Raw genomic sequence first — 21064 nt, 5'->3', positions numbered from 1 at the left:
ATCTAATCTGTAATAGCTGGACAGTAAGAACTTATCCCCAAATAATAGCATAAAAACTTCAAAATAATACTTTTGCCTAAAAACTTACCCGACTCTACATAAACATGTAATAATTGGAAGCAGCATGTTTGTGATCATTTACACACCTCAACTAACTTACCTCTTACCCTCTATAGAAGGTAAGTTGTGATGTGAGCTGCACATCAACAAGTTTTAATGTTTTGTCATTCAATTTAATACTTCCCAATGTAAAACTGTATATATTAGAAAAGACAACTGAAATCAATTATCTAAATTTCCATTTCAAGAAAGGAGGAAAAGAACAGCAAACCAAATCCAAAGTAAGCAAAAGGAACAGAGAGAGAGAGAGAGTGTCTGTGTAAGAGAGAGAGAGAGAGAGAGAGAGAGTGTGTGTGTGTGTGTGTGTGTGTGTGTGTGTGTGTGTGTGTGTGTTGGCGGGAGGAGTGTGGGGGGAGGGAGTAAAGCCAAGAGAGTTGTTTTTAGAAGGTTTAATGACATTGGTAGTGGTATCAGAAATAAGGAGGCATTACCATAGGCCCCAAGACACAAAAAAGATAATAAAAAGGGTCATTAACAACTTTACCTCAAATATGAAAATCTAGATGAAATAAACCAATTCCTTGAAAACCACAATTTACCAAAAGACACTAAAAATTAAAAAAATTCCTCCACTTAAAAAAAAAAAAATGGATCGGCCGGGTGCCGTGGCTGATGCCTGTAATCCCAGCATTTTGGGAGGCCAAGGCAGGCGGATCACAAGGTAAGGAGTTTGAGACCAGCCTGACCAACGTGGTGAAATCCCATCTCTACTAAAAATACAAAAATTAGCTGGGTGTGGTGGGACGCACCTGTAATCCCAGCTACTCGGGAGGCCGAGGCAGGAGAATCGCTTGAACCAGGGAGGCGGAGGTTGCAGTGAGCTAAGATCGTGCCACTGCACTCCAGCCTGGGCAAAAGAGCAAGACCCCATCTCCAAATTAAAAAATGGATCTTCAATTAAAACTTTTCCATAAATAAAACCCCAGGCCAGATGGGTCCACCAGTAAAATCTTCCAAACAACTAATGAAGAAATAATAAACTTCGCATAAATTCATCCAGAGAACAGAAAGAGATACACCCTATGAGTTTTGAGGCCAGCATAAAACTTTTAATACCAAAATCTATGTTTAGCATTACTTCAATTGATCCTTTTAACAGTCCATGAAGTAGTTACACTATTATTACCCTCACTGTACAGATAAACTGAGGCTTAGAGGTTATATCATTAACCCAGAGTCATAACGCAAGTATGGTACAAAGCTGAAATTTGAATGCTAGGCAACATGACTTGGGTCCATGTTCTTTTTATAATCTTATTGTAAATTGACAATTTACAATTGTATGTATTTATGGGGTAGAAAGTGGTGTCATGATTTACGATGGGTCCAATGCTAATCACAGGCTACACTGAATGATTTAATGCTTTCCCCCTTAGAATTGACACATGGCTTAGTTAATTTTAATGACTGACAGCGTAAGCCACCAGAAAAAGATGGACTACATACTCAAGTATTACCATCTACACCACTTGAGCTTTCTTGTTACTATGCAAGACCTATGTTCACTTTTCTTTTTTTTCGGAGATGGAGTCTTGCTCTGTCACCCAGGCTGGAGTGCAGTGGCGCCATCTCAGCTCACTGCAACCTCTGCCTCTCGGTTTAAGGGATTCTTCTGCCTCAGCCTCCTAAGCAGCTGGGACTACAAGCACGTGCCACCACAACCAGCTACTTTTTCTTTTAGTAGAGACGGGGTTTCACCATATTGGCCAGGCTGGTCTCGAACTCCTTACCTTGTGATCCGCCTGCCTCAGCCTCCCAAAGTGCTGGGATTATAGGCGTGAGCCACCGCGCCAAACCTGTTCGCTTTTGCTAATCAAAACTTAAAATAACAGTTGCTTCACAAATTATTTAGAACATGTTCCATCATTTAGTACCCCAACAGTAGACCTATCAATGTAGGTTTTTTGTTTTTGTTTTTGAGACAGAGACTCGCTCTGTCACCCAGGCTGGAGTACGGTGGCGCGATCTCAGCTCACTGCAACCTCAGCCTCCCAGGTTCAAGCGATTCTCTTGTCTCAGCCTCCCAAGTAGCTGGGATTACAGGTGCACACTACCACACCCGGCTAATTTTTGTATTTTTAGTAGAGACAGGGTTTCACCCTGTTGACCAGGCTGGTCTCAAACTCTTGACCTCAAGTGATCCGCCTGCCTCAACCTCCCAAAGTGCTGGGATTACAGGTGTGAACCACTGAGTCCAGCCCCACTGTAGCTTTAACTAGTATCTTCAACATCCTACCTGATTCTGTTGGAGGGGGGGCTGAGACTGTCCATCAGGAGCCTGGCCCTGGTTGTCATTCCCTCCGACCGGAGAGCCACGAGTCGTGGCTGTCATACTCGACACAGGGCAGATCTTTGCAATTTTGTCTGCTTATGTAGTTGTCTTGAGAAAAGAAATTATAGTCCACTTATAGAAGATGAAGTACCAGCATTTGTCAGTCTTAAAAAGGTCCAATTCAAGAATAAACCATCTTGCAGAGACCATTGCATAACCTACAAATAGAAAGGGGAAAAAGTAATTGGTTTGATATAAAAAACATGAATTATGGAACTGTTCAAATTTAGTATCACCAGTGAATCTAATCAGGAAAAAGGGGCTATACAAACAAGAAGAGAAACTAAAAAGCTGAAGTTTCATTAATACTACATTTAACTTAAAACTGATAATTGGTACACCGGCCATTATACCAAGAAAACAAATAAATATAGCCTCCTGGAAATGACTCCAAAGGCAATATATCAAAGTACTTAACTGTCATTTTAATTAAATTAAGAAATGGCAAAAACTATCTGTTTTCAATTTGTTGATGCATTCATTATACTGTAAGAATAAGGACAAGAGGTATGAGGGTGGGGTCCCTGGCGAGGGCTCAAAGCCTGGACCTGCAGCCCTAAATAAGAACAGGCATTCCTGTTTTCATGCCCAAGTGTTCCCTTTTGGCCTGCCACGCACCCCTATCCTGTGCCCATATAAACCCCAAGCCCTAGGCTCCAAAAGCAGAAGAGTGGCAGAGAAGCACAGCAGAGAAGGAGAGAAGAGAGGAAGTGTGTCTAAAGGTAGAGAGGAAGTGTCTAAAGGTGGAGAGGAGGTTCAAGCTGGGGGCAGCTGGAGACTGGCTGTGAGATAGCCGAACTCCAGGAGAAGACCATCTTCCCACTCCAACCCCTCTCCAGCTCCCCATCCCACTGACAGCCACCTCCACCACTCAATAACATCCCCACATTCACCATCCTTCAAGTCCCTGTGACCTGATTCTTCCTGGACACAGGAAAAGAACTCGGGATGCCCTGAATACGGGAACCCAAAAAGGCTGTCACACTGACTCTTCTCTGAGCTGTTTAACACTTATGCTGGGACAGCAGGGCTAAAGGAGCATTGTAACACTCCTAGACACTGTTGTGGGACTGGAGCCCAAAAGCGCTCACCCTGGCTCCTGTACCTGCTCACCTGTGTGCTCCCCTTCCCATAAGAGGAATAAATGAGCCACACCCTGTCACACATCCTGTGAGGGAGTCAGGGAACTCTCCTGTTTCAGTAACATGTGTACTAAGACAAACTACAAAGTAATTTTTTAAAACATTTCAAGGAAGGCTGCACAACTAACATTTATCACTGATACTAGGGCATTATAAATGGTTTTTTAAACTAGCTTCTAAGTACTTTTAACATAAACTTTAATGCTTTGGAGAGAAACATCAGGGGTGCACGCATACAGAGTAAAGACCACGTAAAGATGCAGCAAAAAGGTGGCCACCTGCAAGCCAGAGAAGAAACCAAACCTACCAACACACTGATATTGGACTTCTGGCCTTCAAAATTGTGAGAGAACAAATTTCTGTTAAGCTCCCCGCTCTCTCCACCCCCTACAAACAAAAAACCCTGAAAACCCCCAAACACCTCTGGCAAAATTTTAAGAGGGTTCAAACTACATAACACTCCAATACAACTGAATTTGTCAGATGATCTCAGCTCTCTACTTTGGCAAGGTTTTGGCTCCAGCCACTCCTAGAGCCATAACAGGGTTACAAGGCCACAACTGTTTAAGAACAGGGAACTCTTCTTTACAACCTGACCAGCAAACAAGTATAGGAGAATGCTACCAAATCCTCAATTCTATATTCATTAGATCAGTAGCCCTCTTCAGCTACACAATAAAATCACCTGAAGTGATTTAAAACACTGATGCCCAGGTTCCTCTCCAGATGAAATAAATTACAATATCTGGGAGTAAGGCCTAGGCATCAGTACTTTGCAAAAAATCTCCCCCAGTGAATGACTCTAACGTGCCACCAGATAGAGAAACTTAACTGATTGGTTCTAACTCACTGGCTCTCAAGAGATTGAGAGAGACTTCCCACAAGCATTGCAAAGTTTCATTTCTAAGTTTTCTAATTATGACCTGGCTTAAGACATTCAAAACCAAATGTATACCATGGTATATAAAACTTACCTGTGGCTTGCTTCTGTAATATTAATACCCAAGTATTTTTCACCAGACACTTAGGTTACCAAGCCACTGCAGGAAGTTTCCAAGTGCTTTGCCACAACTCACTTGATTCTCATACCCAGTCTATGCAGCACAGAAATTGAGTATTATCTCCATTTTACAGAGTCAAAAATAAGAGACAGCAGGGGCTTGCCCAAGTTATGCAGAGCAGACCCTAATTCAGATCTGACTCTAAGACTTCTTCCTCTTCAAGTTCTCTATCATTGTCAAAAAAAAAGTTGACGTATATTTTAACCCCTGCCACCACCTGACATACACACAAATTATAGGCAGATTAATGATGAAAATGTAAACAACTATAGGAAGTGCTAGAGGAATATGTTTAAAATCAGGCACAGTGGCTCACGCCTGTAATTCTAGCACTTTGGGAGGCCAAAGGCAAGCGAATCACTTGAGGTCAGGAGTTCAAAACCAGCCTGGCCAATGTGGTGACACCCCATCTCTACTAAAAATACAAAAAAAAAAAAAAAAATTAGCCAGGCATGGTGGCTCATCCCTGTAGTCCCAGCTACTGAGGAGGCTGAGTCAGGAGAATCACTTGAACCCAGGAGGCGGAAGTAGCAGTGAGATGAAATGGGGCCACTGCACTCCAGCCTGGGCAACACAGCGAGACCCTGTCTCAAAAAAAAAAACAAAAAAAAACGACTAAAGCACACACAAAAACTGATTTTTAAGATATGTCGGCTAGGCGCGGTGGCTCACGCTTGTAATCCCAGCACTTCGGGAGGCTGAGGCAGGCAGATCATGAGGTCAGGAGATCGAGGACCATCCTGGATAACATGGTGAAACCCCGTCTCTACTAAAAATACAAAAAATTAGCCGGGCATGGTGGCAGGCACCTGTAGTCCCAGCTACTCGGAGAGGCTGAGGCTGGAGAATGGCGTGAACCTGGGAGGCGGAGCTTGCAGTGAGCCGAGACAGCGCCACTGCACTCCAGTCTGGGCAACAGAGCGAGACTCTGTCACCAAAAAAAAAAAAAAAGAAAAAAAAAAAAAGATATGTTCTCCTCTAGGCAAAATTCAGAAGCTTCAGGGAGAAGTCAGATTTTTCTCTGAAAAAATTAAAGAGCAAACAGAGTAGAAGAAAATATCTGCAACTATATATGTCCAACAAATTACAAAATAAAGACACCTCAGCAGAAAAACAGACAAAGGATATGAAGATAGACTTTTCAGAAAAAGAAATAGAAGTGACTAATAAATACATGAAATAAGACGTAATTTTAAAATAGAGCTTTTCACATGTTAGGCACTGTCTGTAGCACTGTAATCCTTATAAATGTATACAGTAGGAACTAGTATCACCCCTCTTTACAGGTAAGGAAAGGGAGGCACAGAGAGCAAAAGTAAATTACCTGTATCAGTAAGTACTAAGTGGCAAAATGGGATTCCAACCCAGGGAGTCCATAGCTCTTAAATGCTACACTAGCTTGCCTCTCAACCTCATTAGTAATTGTGAAAATGCAAATTACAAAACCAAAATTTGTTCCACTGATCAAACTGGCAAAGCAAAACAAAGTTTAAGACTGATACTATCAACTACTGGTGAGTCTAAAGACATAGAAGCTCTTTAAATACATAAAGTGGAAAAGAAATGAAAAGATCTGATTTAAGCAGTCCCTCTTTCGCTTTTGTTATCCATTTTATACACCCTAAATTACAAAGAGTGTTACGTGAAGCAGACAATTTTCAAAACCTTGAGAAACTTGCATATCTTTTTCCTTAGCCACTTTGGGTCTGCTGACAAATTATGTGAATGATTATTTTCTTTTTTGAGACGGAGTCTCGCTCTGTCACCCAGGCTGGAGTGCAGTGGCACATTCTTGGCTCACTGCAACCTCTGCCTCCCGGGTTCAAGCAATTCTCCTGCCTCAGCCTCCTGAGTAGCTGGGACTACAGGCTCGTGCTGCCACACCTGGCTAATATGTGAATGATTATTTTCTTGGCACTCAAAATATTAGCTAACCAATTCAACTTTATTCTTGTCTACTTCAAATCTGCTCCAGTTTCTTCTTTTTCTTGTCCCTCAGCCTGGGGTCATGATCCCACTGTATACCCTCTCCAAAGGATGATGCTCCAATCATCAACATCCCCAATCAATCTTTTCCCAGCCTGTGCTTGAATCTTCCCTACTGAAAATCACCAGTGTCTGCCCTTCCCTTTTCTCACAAGTCATAAGACTGTCTCCATTTCCCCCTTTTCTTTCTTTTTAAATAAATGTGATGAAGACAAAGTAGGTTAAGTTGTAAATTTTGGGTTTGTTGTTGTTGTTGTTTTGAGACCCAGGCTGGTCACGAGATCTGGGCTCAAGCAATTCTCCTCCCTGGCCTCCCAAAGTGCTGAGATTACAGATGTGAGCCACCATGCCCTGCCCATCTCATCTTTCACTTTGTCCATTCTCTTTCATCACCTGGCTCCATCCAAAGCTACTAAAACTGAAACTGCTTTAAGCCAGAAGGTCTTAATTGAGATGTAGGGATGGGCTTGAAGATTAATTCCCCTAAAAAATTACATACAAAGCTTTTGAGTATGTGCATTAGGGGAAGCATGAGAAGAAGGTCCACAGATCAATGTTCTACTTACTGACAAATCAAATAACTGCTTCTCAATATTCATCCTGGTTGCCCTCTTCTCATCATTAGACACTGACCACCTTTCCCTTCTTGAAACTCTGAGCTTCCTTGGCTTATATAATCCTGGACTCCAGGTTTCCCGTCCACTTCTCTTCCAAGGAAAGGGGTAGAGTCGCAGTTCGTACAGTTCTGAACACTGAAACTGAGGTGAAAACCACTAGAGAGTTGGCTCTACACGTCTAGAATTCAGGCAAAACTTGGGAATCTTGAACACAGATTCAATTATTCACAAAAGGGTAGGAAGAGATGGATTCATCAGCACCACCTGGGAGTCTGTTTTTTTTTTTTCCCGAAAATAAATACAACCTCCACTCCCTACCATCTCCTCCTGAGAGTGATGAGGTTAGCGACTATATATTCCCCAGTGTGGGGCAAGTAGGGGGCCGGGGAGATCACCTTGTCTACTAAGCCAATACTGTGTCTCTTTTAAAAGTCTTTCCAGGAAGCAATCCAAGGACGAACAAAATTCATTCAGTACATACATTCAGTGGATTATTTAGTATTTTTTAAAAAGAAAGGAAATTCCGACAGGTGCTACAATATGGGTGAACCTTGAGGACATCATGCTAAGTGAAATAAGTCATTAACAAAAGAACAATATTGCATAATTCCACGTACACGGGTACCCAGATTAGTCACACTTGTAGAGACAGAAAGTAGAATGATGTTTGCCAGGGGCTGGGGGGATGGGGAGTTATTGCTTAAAGGGTACAGCATTTCAGTTTGGAAAGAAGAGAAGTTCTGGAAATGGATGATGGTAAGCATCCAACAATGTGAATGTACTTAATGCCACTGAACTGCAAACTTAAAAATGGTTAAAATCAGCCGAGCACGGTGTTTCACGCCTGTAATCCCAGCACTTTGGGAGGCTGAGGCAGGTGGATCACCTGAAGTCAGGAGTTTAAGACCAGCCTGACCAACATGGTGAAACTTGTCTCTGCTAAAAATACAAAAATTAGCTGGGCGTGGTGGCGCACGCCTGTAATCTCAGCTACTCAGAAGGCTGTGGCAGGAGAATCGCTTGAATCCGGAAGGCAGAGGTTGCAGTGAGCCGAGTTGGAGCCACTGAACCCCAGCCTGGATGACAGAGTGAGACTCCGTCTCAAAAAAGAAGAAAAAAGGGCCGGGCGTGGTGGCTCATGCCTGTAACCCCAGCACTTTGGGAGGCCAAGGTGGGCGGATCACGAGGTCAGGAGATTGAGACCATCCTGGCTAACACGGTGAAATCCCACCTCTAATAAACATACAAAAAAAATTAGCCGGGCGTGGTAGCGGGCGCCTGTAGTCCCAGCTACTCGGGAGGCTGAGGCAGGAGAATAGCGTGAACCCAGGAGGCAGAGCTTGCAGTGAGCCGAGATCGCACCACTGCACTCCAGCCTGGGCGACAGAGCAAAACTCCGTCTCAAAAAAAAAAGAAGAAAAAAGAAAAAAGAAAGGTTAGAATGGTAAATTTTATGTATATTTTCCCACAGTAAAATTGTATATAGAGTACTCACTGTTCCCTTACCTTGCAGTTCTTTAGCATTTGGAGATCATTTGAGCTAAAATACCTCAAAATTATATTCTCATATTTTTATGCACAATATCCTTCCATCTATATGAATTCAGTAACCCTCCATCTATAGACAAATCAGAAATATCTGGCAAAAATCATGGTATAAATTATTCTAGACAAAAGTATTATGTGGATAACTAAGGGACTATCCCTTTAAACAAAATAACTAAGATAAATGGGAAAAGTGGCAGTGTGAAACTCCTCTCTCAAAACACCTTTCTCTAAGACCACAGAACTAAATCGTCTTCTGCTTATGACAGGACACTCAATCAGCAAAGCCTCAAGCTGCTTGCTATCCCTGTCTCTTATACACAGTCTCGCCTTTCTAGCTCTTGATTTCTGTTTCTTCTACCCGACAAGCTGTCCTCATTTCTGTATTTCCGGTATTGCTGAGCAGGTATGTCAGGTCTCAGCATAGCATACTCTGCTGCATCTCTCTACTACCACATAAGAATTCGATCCCTTTCCCTCAGCACACTAAGATGCAAGATAAAGAGCAGGAAATAGGCATGGAGCAATTAAGAATAATTTCTGGATTCAAACATAACTCATTCAAAATCCAATTTCTGTCACTTACAATCTGCCTATCTTAAAAAGAAAGTAACAACCTCTCTCATTCTTTTTCCAGGTATTTAAAATTGAGATGCTATTACCCACACAAAAAAAAGAAAGCCATGAGAATTGCTTTAACAAAAGGAGTCTCACAAATAGCAAGCACAGTAATTCTCAAAAAAAATGTAAATTTTCTTTTCCCTTTCTACAATGTACTGTGCAGAGTTCCTAAGTATTTGAGGAATGAATCTGAAAATATTACCTTCAGATATAATTTGGAAAGGTTTGAGTGGGGGAAAAAACTTATCACAGATACAACTAAGTTATCCAAGAATAACACCACTACTTTTCTTAATAAATCCTATTCAATACTCAAGTGGTGGAAACAGCTGGGAATCACACAGCTTTGCTTGATTTCAAGTAGCAGTCTCACAACTCTAAAAGAGCCTGTCTTTTATGTCACAGAGATTTAGGCATACCTAGCAGGGCTAGAACAAGCTCTCTACCAAGTCGAAGCAGCAGTATCCTAAACACAACTGAACAACTTAGTAATTATTCAAATCATTCAATATTTGACACAGTAACAATCACTTTCTATAGGCATGCTCAAATACAATGAATCACAGTATGAAAATTTACCACATGAAGTTTTATGCTTTATTTCATAAAAACAAAATTATACAAACAGAACGCATCTTTAATTTTCTGCAATGGGAAATACAACCAAAATGGTGATTTGATTGCCTCTACGACACACAACACTTTTTCATATTCAAACTTAGCATCCTAACATCTTCCACAATGGGAAAAGCATCACCTTTACCTAGATAAAGGCTGGACTGTATTAAGTAATCTAGCACTCCATAAACAGCAAACCATTTACTTTGAACTTTGCAGAACTGAATTTCTCCAGCAGCTTTCACACAGGGCCTTAATACCAGAGAAATCCCTTTTGGGACAAAGAATTATCCTTTCTTACCTAGTCATTATCACAACTCTACTAAAATTTGCCCTATGTTCCAGAATCTCTCTCCTTTTATACAGCACATTGAAATCCTCTGATTCTATATATGATCCTAGGATACTTAAGATTTTCTTCTCTCAATTTTTTTTTATCCAAAAAAAAGATGTTTAAATAAAAACTCAAAGCTTAGTCATTCAAAAATTGTGTACTGAACATCTGCAATGGGCCACATATTGTTCTAATCATAGGAGAATATATGGAAGTACACAGTGCATCAAATATCTCTGCTTTTGTGGAACATTACAGACTGGGGACAGAGACAATAAACAAGCAACAGCAACTCCAACCCCCTACCAGATTATTTCCTTTACTGGACATCAAAGTGAAATGAGTTTCTTAGAAAACAATTTGATAGATCATCCTTAAGCTCATACATGGAAATTATCTTGACTTGGAAATTATCTTGACTTGTGAATTTTGCCTATTCCGGTTTTATGTACCAACAATCAAAGGGAATTACTTCTCTTCCTTTCAAATTTCTATGTTTAACTGACATCTATAACCCTTGTTTTTCCATTCTTAAAATATTTGACTCACTAGAGACAAGAGACCTAACTGTACAACATGCTATACTTAGCCTTCACCAGTAGAGGGCACCAGACCTCACTACTTTTTTTCTTTTTCTTTTCTTTTCTTTTTTTCCTGAGAGGGAGTCTTGCTCTGTTGCCCAGGCTAGAGTGCAGTGGCACAATCTCGGCTCACTGCAACCTCTGCCTCCTGGTTTCAAGTGATTCTCCTGCCTCGGCCTCCCAAGTAGCTGGGACTACAGGCAGGTGCCACAATGCCGGGCTAATTTTTGTATTTTTAGTAGAGATGGGGCTTCACTATGTTGGCCAGGCTGGTCTAAAACTCCTGACCTCGTGATCCACCCACCTCAACCTCCCAAAGCGTTGGGATTACAGGCATGAGCCACTGCGCCCGGCCCATAAATAACTTTTGATTCTTCAGAAACTTTACTAACAGCACACTGATGACAAGAAGCCTTACTGATCATAAAGAGGCGACTAACATATTTTGTTACAGGTATTATAATACTGTTGATTCTTACAATAAAGCAAGCTAGAGGAAAAAAGTTAAGAAAATCAGAAGGGGGGGTGACTCACACACCTGTAATCCCAGCACTTTGGGAGGCTGAGGCGGGCGGATCACTTGAAGTCAGGAGTTTGAGACCGGCCTGGCCAACATGGTGAAACCCCGTCTCTAATAAAAAATGCAAAAAAAATTTAGCCAGGTGTGATGGTGTGCGCCTTTAATCCCAGCTACTGGGGAGGCTGAGGCAGAGAATCGCTTGAACTCGGGAGGTGGAGGTTGTAGCGAGCTAAGATCACACCACTGCACTCTAGCCTGGGTGACAGAGTGAGACACTGTCTCAAAAAAAAAGAAAAAGAAAAAAAGGAAAGAAGAAAATCAGAAAACGTATTTATAGTAGTGTACTGTTTTTACCAATACAGTAAGAATACATCATCTGTTTACAAGATCAATCATCTGAAATGGCGGACAACCACAGCTGCAGACCTCAGACCTCAATCTATGGTACCTATCAAGCAATTCAACTTTTTCTTATAACGTCATGACTTTTCTCTGCTTCTTGGGAACCTGTTCACCAGCACCACTAGTGGCACTTCATGAGTCCCGTAATGTCATTCAAGGTTTATGGTACTGCACTAAACATGATGAAAAATACATGAGAACATGAGAGATCATTTTTTACTACGATAGACCATTTACTGGAGAGATGAACTGCTCATGCAGAGATTAGCGTCACATATTTTCATCGGATACTTACAACAAACTAAACGCAGTAGCAAAAGGAGATGGCTATGAAATTACAGTAGTAGAGAATGTACTAGTTAATTTTATGCAGTTATGACTTAATCCATCTTTACATTTGTTCACATTTCTCTCAACTGCACATGGCACCACATGTGGTCTATAAAAACGTTTGTGTGCATTAAGTTTTGATAAATTTTAAATTTATAATAGATTTATGTATATTTTATGGTAGTAAATAGACTAGAATCTACATGTATTTTACGCGTTCATGACACACCTCTTTCTTAAATTTTTCAGTATTTCCAAGCTATGCGGTTTATCCTGTTTTTTTCAAATTGTCACAAATTTCCAAAATATTTTCCAATATATTTATTGAAAAAAATCTGCAGTGTAAGTGGACCACACAGTTTGAACCCATGTTGTTCAAGGGTCAACTATATACTGATTTAAAATTATAATGTGAATGTATAAATCAATTGTTTCATGTTTATTACAATCCAGTAAGCAGCATCTTTTCAGCTAAGCTTTCTTTCAAAATGCCCACCATTTTAGAGTACAAAAATACTTATTTTTGGCCAGGCGTGGTGGCTCATGCCTGTAACCCCAGCACTTTGGGAGGCCGAGGCGGGCAGATCACAAGTCGGGAGATGGAGACCATCCTGGCTGGCTAACACGGTGAAACCCCGTCTCTACTAAAAATACAAAAAATTAGTCGGGCATGGTGGCGGGTGCCTGTAGTCCCAGCTACTTGGGAGGCTGAGGCAGGAGAATGGTGTGAACCCGGGAGGCAGAGCTTGCAGAGAGCAAGATCGCACCACTGCACTCCAGCCTGGGCGACAGAGCGAGACTCCGTCTCAAATAAAAACAACAAAAAAACTTATTTTTAAGCCAAGTTTAGATCTTTTTGAATTTTTAAATTGAACACGCTGTTGCTATGACAGATTCAATTATGTTTTTAAAGACAAAATTTTAGTGCATTGTTGTCTAGAAGAAAAAGTATCCTACACAGCAGTTTTTCTACCACAGCATGAGAAAGGACACTAAAATAAGGTTATCACAGGTTTGACACACTTCTATGGACACAGAGAAATTGCCAAAAAACAAAAACTGTATAAAGCAGAACACAAAATAAAAACAGCAAATATTAATAGTAATGCTGGACTTCAAGGGTTCTTTTGGTGCCTCAATCGAAAACACATGAAATGTGAGTGAAAATAACTATTAAGGGGATAATCTTGACTCTAATATTTTTAGGTAATCTCATTTGCAAACATTACTATTTTAACTAATTATTAACTGCTTATAATTACTTGTGGCATACACCTCACAATCAATTATATTTAGACACTATGGTCCATAACCACTCTGTGGGCAAGGCGAAACAGGTCTCAGTATTTATGCTAAAGATTTTTTTTCTTTTGTGGACTTGTTGGTTCCATTTCATTCAAAGGTTCTCTGTGGCTCCTTTCCAGTTCTATCTTAGTTTGTATGTTATTCTTGAAAAGTTTTAAGTACTTACTTGTGTATCAAGCACAACAGTAGGTGCTTTATTTGTATAATCTCATTTAATCATAATACCTATCTCATACAGCCATCAATCCAATTTAACAGACATAAATAGAAGCTGAGAGATTAAGTACACTGAGCTTATACAAGATCACAATAATTTCCGTTAAGACTCTAAAACCCTTGGCTCTTCCAACTATACCATGAAGGTTCTCTATAGAATCTTCTGTTGTTCTCTATAAATTCAAACGGGGAGAAGAGGAAACAACAGGGAAAAGGGATTGAGCTTTCTTTTGAAAGCAGTGACTGTCAGGCCTGCATCCATTCCTACAATTGTTTTGTTCTTTTGGTATTAAAAATCATCACTATGAGTTTTACTGAAATGCAAAATATGTCATAGCACTGCTTAAAAATCTTCAAAGACTGGCTAGGCGCGGTGGCTGACACCTGTAATCCCAGCACTTTGAGAGGCCAAGGCAGGCAGATCACCTGAGGTCGGGAGTTTGAGACCAGCCTGATCAACATGGAGAAACCCCATTTCTACTAAAAATACAAAATTAGCCGGGCATGGTGGTGCATGCCTGTCGTCCCAGCTACTAGGGAGGCTGAGGCAGGAGAACTGCTTGAACCCGGGAGGTGGAGGTTGCAGTGAGCCAAGATCGTGACACCGCACTCCAGCCTGGGCAACAAGAGCGAAACTCCGTCTCAAAAAAAAAAAAAAAAAAAAAACCTTCAAAGACCAGGATGAAGATCAAAATATTTATCTAATGGTCTACAAGGCCCTCAAACACCCAATTCTGGCCTCATCTTGCAGCTACCCCCAGCCAAAGCTTGTTCAAACTCCAGTTCAATTTGCCTTCTTGTTGTTCCTTCACAAGGTGCTCCTTCATGTCACCTCTGAGAGCCTCTGAACAAAGCAGTCTGCTTAGTTTTACCCATACTAATTCATCAGCTCCCAACTCTCCTGACTCAGGATTCATCAAGTACTCATATCCTAGGCTCTAGGAGCCAGCTACCCTATTTTCTCACAGCACCTGTGTGAATTTATCTTCTTACTAAAACATAAAAGCTCCTTAAGGGCAGAAGCTATGCAAGCTTTGCTCATCACTGAATCCCAAGGATTCATTGGCAAACAACAGGTGTTTCTCTTAGCCCCTTCAGTAACAAAAGCTCATAGTGAGTGGCTCAAGTAACACTTAACAGTTCTGGAGGCTGGGGAGTCTAAGATCAAGGTGCCAAGCATATTTAGTGTCTGGTGAAGGCCTTCGTTCTGGTTCACAGATAGCAATCTTCTTGCTGTATCTTCACAAGGCAGAAAGAGTGAGGGAACTCCCTGGGGTCTCTTTTTATTAATACAAGGGCACTAATCCCATTTGTGAAGGTTCCACTCTCATGACCCAATCACCTCCCAAACGCCCACCTCCTAATACCATCACATGGAGGTTAGGTTTCAACATATGAATTTGTGGGGTGGAGGGGTGGAGACAAACGTTCAGTCTATAGCAGTGCTCAAAACTACAATTGGGGGTGTGAGGAAATACAGTAAAAACAAAGTCAAATCTCTCCCTTCCCATCTCCTTCATTCTTCTTTTATGTGTCCAATGTTTTTTCCACTCCCACTCAAACCACTCTAGCCTAGACTCCTATTTTAACAGCATCCTAGCTAGCATCCACACTACCATACCAATCGTTCAGTATATTAATGCTAAATTAATCTCAACACTTTCAATCTCTAAAACCTTTAATGGCTTCTCTTCTCCATCTGGTACATATTCAAGGTCATTCATAATCAGCCTTTAACTTATTTTTCCAACTTTGTCTCTCATTTCCCAAGTTCAATACTAGTGCAGCCAGGTTGACACACCTCAAATTTTAAATAACATTTTCCTCATTAATAGTGACAATAGCTAACATTTAAGTATTTATTTTGTCTCAGGCACTATTCTAAGCAAGTTAATCCTTAGAACAACCCTATTATCAGCCCAATTTCATGAGTAAAAAAACTGGGACAGAGGACTACAGGCTGTCAAAGTGGTAGGAGCCAGGATTCAAACTCAGACAATACAAGTGCCAGTGTCCTACAGTTTTAACTATCACACCATACTTCAATAATGCCAGAAAAGGGAGGGGAAAACTACCATTAATCTCACCATAACCCCACTCCCAAGACAAATTGTTTAGTTTTTGATGCAGAAACATGTTTCACAAAATTGGATTTTTCACTTAATTCACGATTTCTGCATGTTAAGTATCTTTGTCACTGTTATAGTACACATCAAGGAACTAAGACACAATTAGCTGTATTCCTCAGATATATGGAATAAAAAATCATGTTATAAAAATTAGCTGGGTGTGGTGGTGCACACCTATAGCCCCAGCTACTCCGGAGGCTGAGACAGGAGGATCACTTGAGCCCAGGAGTTTGAGGCCAGCCTGGGCAACGAAATGAGGCCCCTTCTCGGGGGGGGGGGGGGGGGGGGGTGTTTGAGAATGCTTCTCAAACAGACAGGAGTGGCTGAGAAGTCTGGGGATCTCTCCCTCTGACACAGAGAGTGTATTAAATGGGGAGGTTCATGTTAAGGAGTCTGAAATACAGTAAGTTATTTTTAATAGTTGAGCCCACAGCTATACACCTAAACATCCCTAAGTTATTTTAAAATGTGGCCTTTGCTCAAAGGTAAAAAGCTTTTCTTTTCCTAGTTCCACCGGCACTGCCATTATCATTTGCACAGACTTTATCATTCTTATCACACATTATGATAAATTATACACAAAGCCAGTCAAGATAACTGTATTAAGCACAGGTTTCCTGCCCTCCCCATCCCCAGTGTGATGCTACTTCTAGACAGCTTTAAATCCAATCAATAATTCAGGTTAATGCAAATAAAGATGTCCAATTAATCTTTGTTAAATTCAAATATGTTACTTGAGCTAAATGCTCGTATTTTATTTCCAACACTATTTACACACACATACACACCCTTACAGACTCCTGATTTTCGTCACTAAATTACTGTGTACATCCATGGCTACTTCCTATGAATAACTTCCTACAAGTCACTGCAACAGAACTGCATCCTGCATTCAAAATTCTTTGTGGCAGCAGAAATTTATTCTTTTAGAAATGCTCAGTAATTGGCCAAACACCCTTATTCAAACCTCCTCCATATCGAGCATCTGTCAAGTTATACGTACACAATTAAGGTAATGAAGCTTTTACATACATATAAACTTCAGCATCTTTTCCAAAGCATTCTCAAACACAAATTTTTAAGTGGCTGTAGGCAATTTGAGTAATTTTACATTAAAAATAACTTTTGGAATGGTGCCATCAAAGGCTCCGTAAATGCTCTCCCCAGTGAAACAATCGTTAACTGGTGAAAATTATTTTTTTAAAAAACAAAAAAAACACTAAAAGCCTCTGGAAATTGTCCTAAGGGCATATAGCAAATGAAAAAATAATTTATTTAAGAAAATCTACCATATCTCAGTAAGGACAGTCTGCGGCATTTGAGCCAGCTCAGCAGGACAGTAGCTCCACTCCAGGTGAGAACGGCCAAGAACACACCTCCCCCGACCCAGCTCCCAGTTGATGGTATCACCCCAGGAGGGAAAGGCAGGCAGCACTTCTCATCATCCCCAACTTTGAGTTGCAGAGGCTCTATTGCACCAAGAGTGGCTAAGAATTCTGGAGCTCTTTTTTCCAGCTAGGCCCCACTTGTGAGGCAGACGCTCTTAACCCCAGGTGCACCAAGTCAAGAAAAGCGTGGTCCTAATGGCCCCCACCCCACCTCACTCAGAGTCAAGATTCCATGGCAGGCAAAGCCAATCACCCTGCTCAAGAAGCAGAGGTGTCACTCTGAGAAGTGAGCCACAGTCCAACCCAGTTCTGAAGCAGTGGTGTAAAGATTTTGCCCAGGGGGAAAGGCAGGCCATAAGAACAGAGTTCTGAAGTTGTCTTAAAGTGAACTATTTGAAACAATATGGTAATATGCTGCCTGAGGGTGTGTTGGAAAACAACAGAAAACAGGAGAGATCATGGTAATAAGCAGCTATCAAAAGACCTGTGGTGGACAGCAACAAGTTAAACTACTCAGCTAGCAGCTTACCAGACAGAACCAGGGAAATAAAAGCTAAGAACCACCTTCCTGGGGTCAGAACAAACCTCAGACACAGCCTCGAAGATTACTTACCCCTGGAAAGCATGAGAATTTAACTGGATCAGACTGTGGGGCAATTTATGTCCCAAGGCGTCATTTAAAACAACAGATCAATCAGTAGGCAATTAGTAGAGGCTAATATGTGCATGTGATACCAACACAGAGAGAGGTTTAACAGACAGATCACAGAAACTCACAAAGCCTTGCTAAAATGACCGTCATCCCAGGCATGACTAAGGCTACACCCTCTGAAGAGCAACATCACAGGCTGAGGGGTAGGCACTAAAATAGTTCAGCCAGTCACTACATAAATAAGGAAGCAAAAAACAACAAAGCTGCTAGAGGTGTAGGGTATCCAAAGTTGCTTTATTATATAAAAGGTCCAGTTTTAAACAAAAAAATTTAAGACATGCACAGAAGAATGTGTGCCCCACATACAGGAAAAAAAGTAGGCAAAAGAAACTGACTTTGAGAAGGTCCAGACGTAGCAGAGACCTCAAAAACAGTTCTTATGCTTATGTTCAATGAACTAAAGGAAGCCATGCTTAAAGAAGTAAAATATGACAATTTCTAAACAAACAGAGACTAACAGAATTTAACAACAAAAAGAACCAAATGGAAATTCTGGTGTTGAAAAGTACAACAACTGAAATGAAAAATTCAGCCGATGAGCTGTCAGAACAAAGAATCAGCAAAGATACAGACTGTTAGATTAAGCAATCTGAATAGCAGAAAAAAATGCACAGAGCCTCAGAGAAATGTGTGACAAAATAAGCAAACCAACATATGCACAATGAGAGCCCCAGAAACGGGAGAAAAGGGAACAGAAAAGACATTTGAAGAAATCATAATCAAAAACTGCCTCCAAATTTAATGAAAACCATTAATCTACACACACAAGAAGCTCAACAAATTCCAAGCAGGATAAATGCAAGATCCAGACTGAGAAACATCATCAACTGTCAAAAGCCAAATACAAAGACAATCTTGAATGCAGCAAAAAGTGCATCCATCACCACATACAAAGGATCATCAGTAAGACCAACAGCTGATTTCTCATCAGAAAACATGAAGGCCAGAAGGCAGTGGGATGGCATTCTTCAAGCACTGAAAGAAATAAAACTATCGTGCCAAGCACAGTGGCTTATGCCTGTAATCCCAGCACTTTGGGAGGCTAAGGCAGGTGGATCACCCGAGGTCAGAAGTTTGAGACCAGCCTGGTCAACATGGTGAAACCCCATCTCTACTAAAAATACAAAAATTGGCCAGGCGCAGTGGCTCACGCCTGTAATCCCAACACTTTGGGAGGCCAGGGCGGGTGGATCACGAGGTCAGGAGTTTGAGACCAGCCTTGCCAACATTGTGAAACCCATCTCTACTAAAAATACAAAAATTAACCAGGCATGGTGGCGGGTGCCTGTAATCTCAGCTACTCGGGAGGCTGAGGCAGGAGAATCTCTTGAACCCAGGAGGCAGAGGTTGCAGTGAGCCGAGATCACACCACTGCACTCCAGCCTGGGCGACAGAACAAGACTCTGTCTCAAAAAAAAAAAAAAAAAAAAGAAAGAAAGAAAGAAAACTATCAACCAAATTTATTTCAAAAATGAATTCAGGGCCGGGCGCAGTGGCTCACGCCTGTAATCTCAGCACTTTGGGAGGCCAAGGCAGGTGGATCACCTGAGGTCAGGAATTTGAGACCAGCCTAGCCAACATGGCAAAACCCCGTCTCTACTAAAAATACAAAAAAGTAGCTGGGCGTGGTGGCAGGCACCTGTAATCTCAGCTACTTGGAGGTTGAAGCAGGAGAACTGCTTGAACCCAGGAGGTGGAGGTTACAGTGAGCCAAGATCGCGCCACTGCACTCCAGCCTGAGTGACAGAGCAAGACAGCCTGAGTGACAGAGCAAGACTCTGTCTAAAAAAAAAAATTAATTCAGAAATCAACTTCCAGTATGACAACCGGAGGAGCATGACAAGACACATCCTCAGTGAAATAACACTGGTAAATACAATTATGCAATTATAAGAAAACAGTATGACTGCATATTTCTCCTTTCTCTTAACTGACTTAAAATGCATTGTGTAAAACAACATGTATATAATTCATTGTTAAGCCTACTACATATAGAAATGTTTCCCAGTAACAACATGAATTAACATGAAATGCATCAAAGACCTAAATGTAGGATAAAAAAAAAACTATAGAACTCTCAGAATAAAACATGGGGGTAAATCTTAATGACCTAGGATTTGGCAATGGATTCTAACAGATACAACACCAAAAGCAGGAGCAACGAAAGAAATAGTTAAATGGGACTTTATCAAAATTTTAAAATTTCTGTGCTCCGAAGAACACTATAAACAGTGAAAAGACAACCCACAGCCCACAAATTACAAGAAAAACATTTACAAATAATGTATCCAGTAAGGGACTTGTATCTAGAATACACAAAGAATTCATACAACTCAATAATAATAAAAAGACAACTCAATTGAAAAATGGGCAAAGGATCTGAATGTGTAAGACTTACAAATGGTCAATAAGCATATGAAAAGATACTCAACCTTATTAGCCATCAGGGAAATGCAAACCAAAGCCACAATGAGATATCACTTGGATGGCTATAATCAAAAAGGCAGAAAACACAAGTGATAGCAAGGATAAGGGGAGAAACTGCAACCCTTGTGCACTGCTGAAGAAATGTAAAATGGTGCAGCCACTGTGGAAAACATATGGTGATTCCTCAAAAAGTTAAACACAGAATTTACATATGATACATACAGCAATTCCACTTCTGGGTATACACTCAAAAGAACTGAAAGGGACTTGAACAAATACTTGTACACCCATGTTCATAGCGGCATTAGTCACAATAGCCAAAATGTGGAAGCCTATGTATCCGTTTGACAGATGAATGTGTCAATAAAATATACATACAAACAATGGAAAATAATCCAGCTTTAGAAAGGAAGGCAATTTTGACATGCTACAATATGGATGAACCTTGAGGGCACTATGTTAACTGAAATAAAGCAGTCACAAAAAGACAAATATTTTGATTCCACTTATGAGGTATCTAGAGTCGTCAAATTCACAAAGTAGAATAGTGCTTGCCACTTTTCCCCCAATACATTAATGTTTTGTACCCACAAGTAACAGAAGCTGAATGCAGCATGGGGTTGGGGGTTATAGGTCTGAACCAGATGCTCATCACCACCACCCCCTAGCCCCACATTA

At 40.9% G+C, this 21064-nt stretch overlaps 1 protein-coding gene across 13 annotated transcripts in view; it reads right to left on the bottom strand.

The window, feature by feature from the left end:
- Positions 1-21064, bottom strand: part of USP9X (ubiquitin specific peptidase 9 X-linked) — a 147363-nt gene that overhangs the window by 105811 nt on the left and 20488 nt on the right. For 11 of the 13 annotated variants that reach the window (XM_054470706.2, XM_054470708.2, XM_063660268.1 and 8 more), the window contains one exon: positions 2357-2610. In XM_054470706.2, coding sequence (XP_054326681.1) covers positions 2357-2452 — 96 coding nt within the window. In that variant the 5' untranslated portion in view covers positions 2453-2610. Of the gene's footprint in view, positions 1-2356; positions 2611-7207; positions 7400-21064 lie in introns of all 13 variants that reach the window. The other 2 variants (XM_054470707.2, XM_063660266.1) reach the window with 1 other exon arrangement.

This window comes from Pongo pygmaeus, chromosome X, assembly GCF_028885625.2.
Source record: "Pongo pygmaeus isolate AG05252 chromosome X, NHGRI_mPonPyg2-v2.0_pri, whole genome shotgun sequence".
Taxonomy (NCBI): Eukaryota; Metazoa; Chordata; class Mammalia; order Primates; family Hominidae; genus Pongo; species Pongo pygmaeus.
Note: the sequence above shows the minus strand (reverse complement) of the source record. Positions and strands in the feature narration are given on the sequence as shown.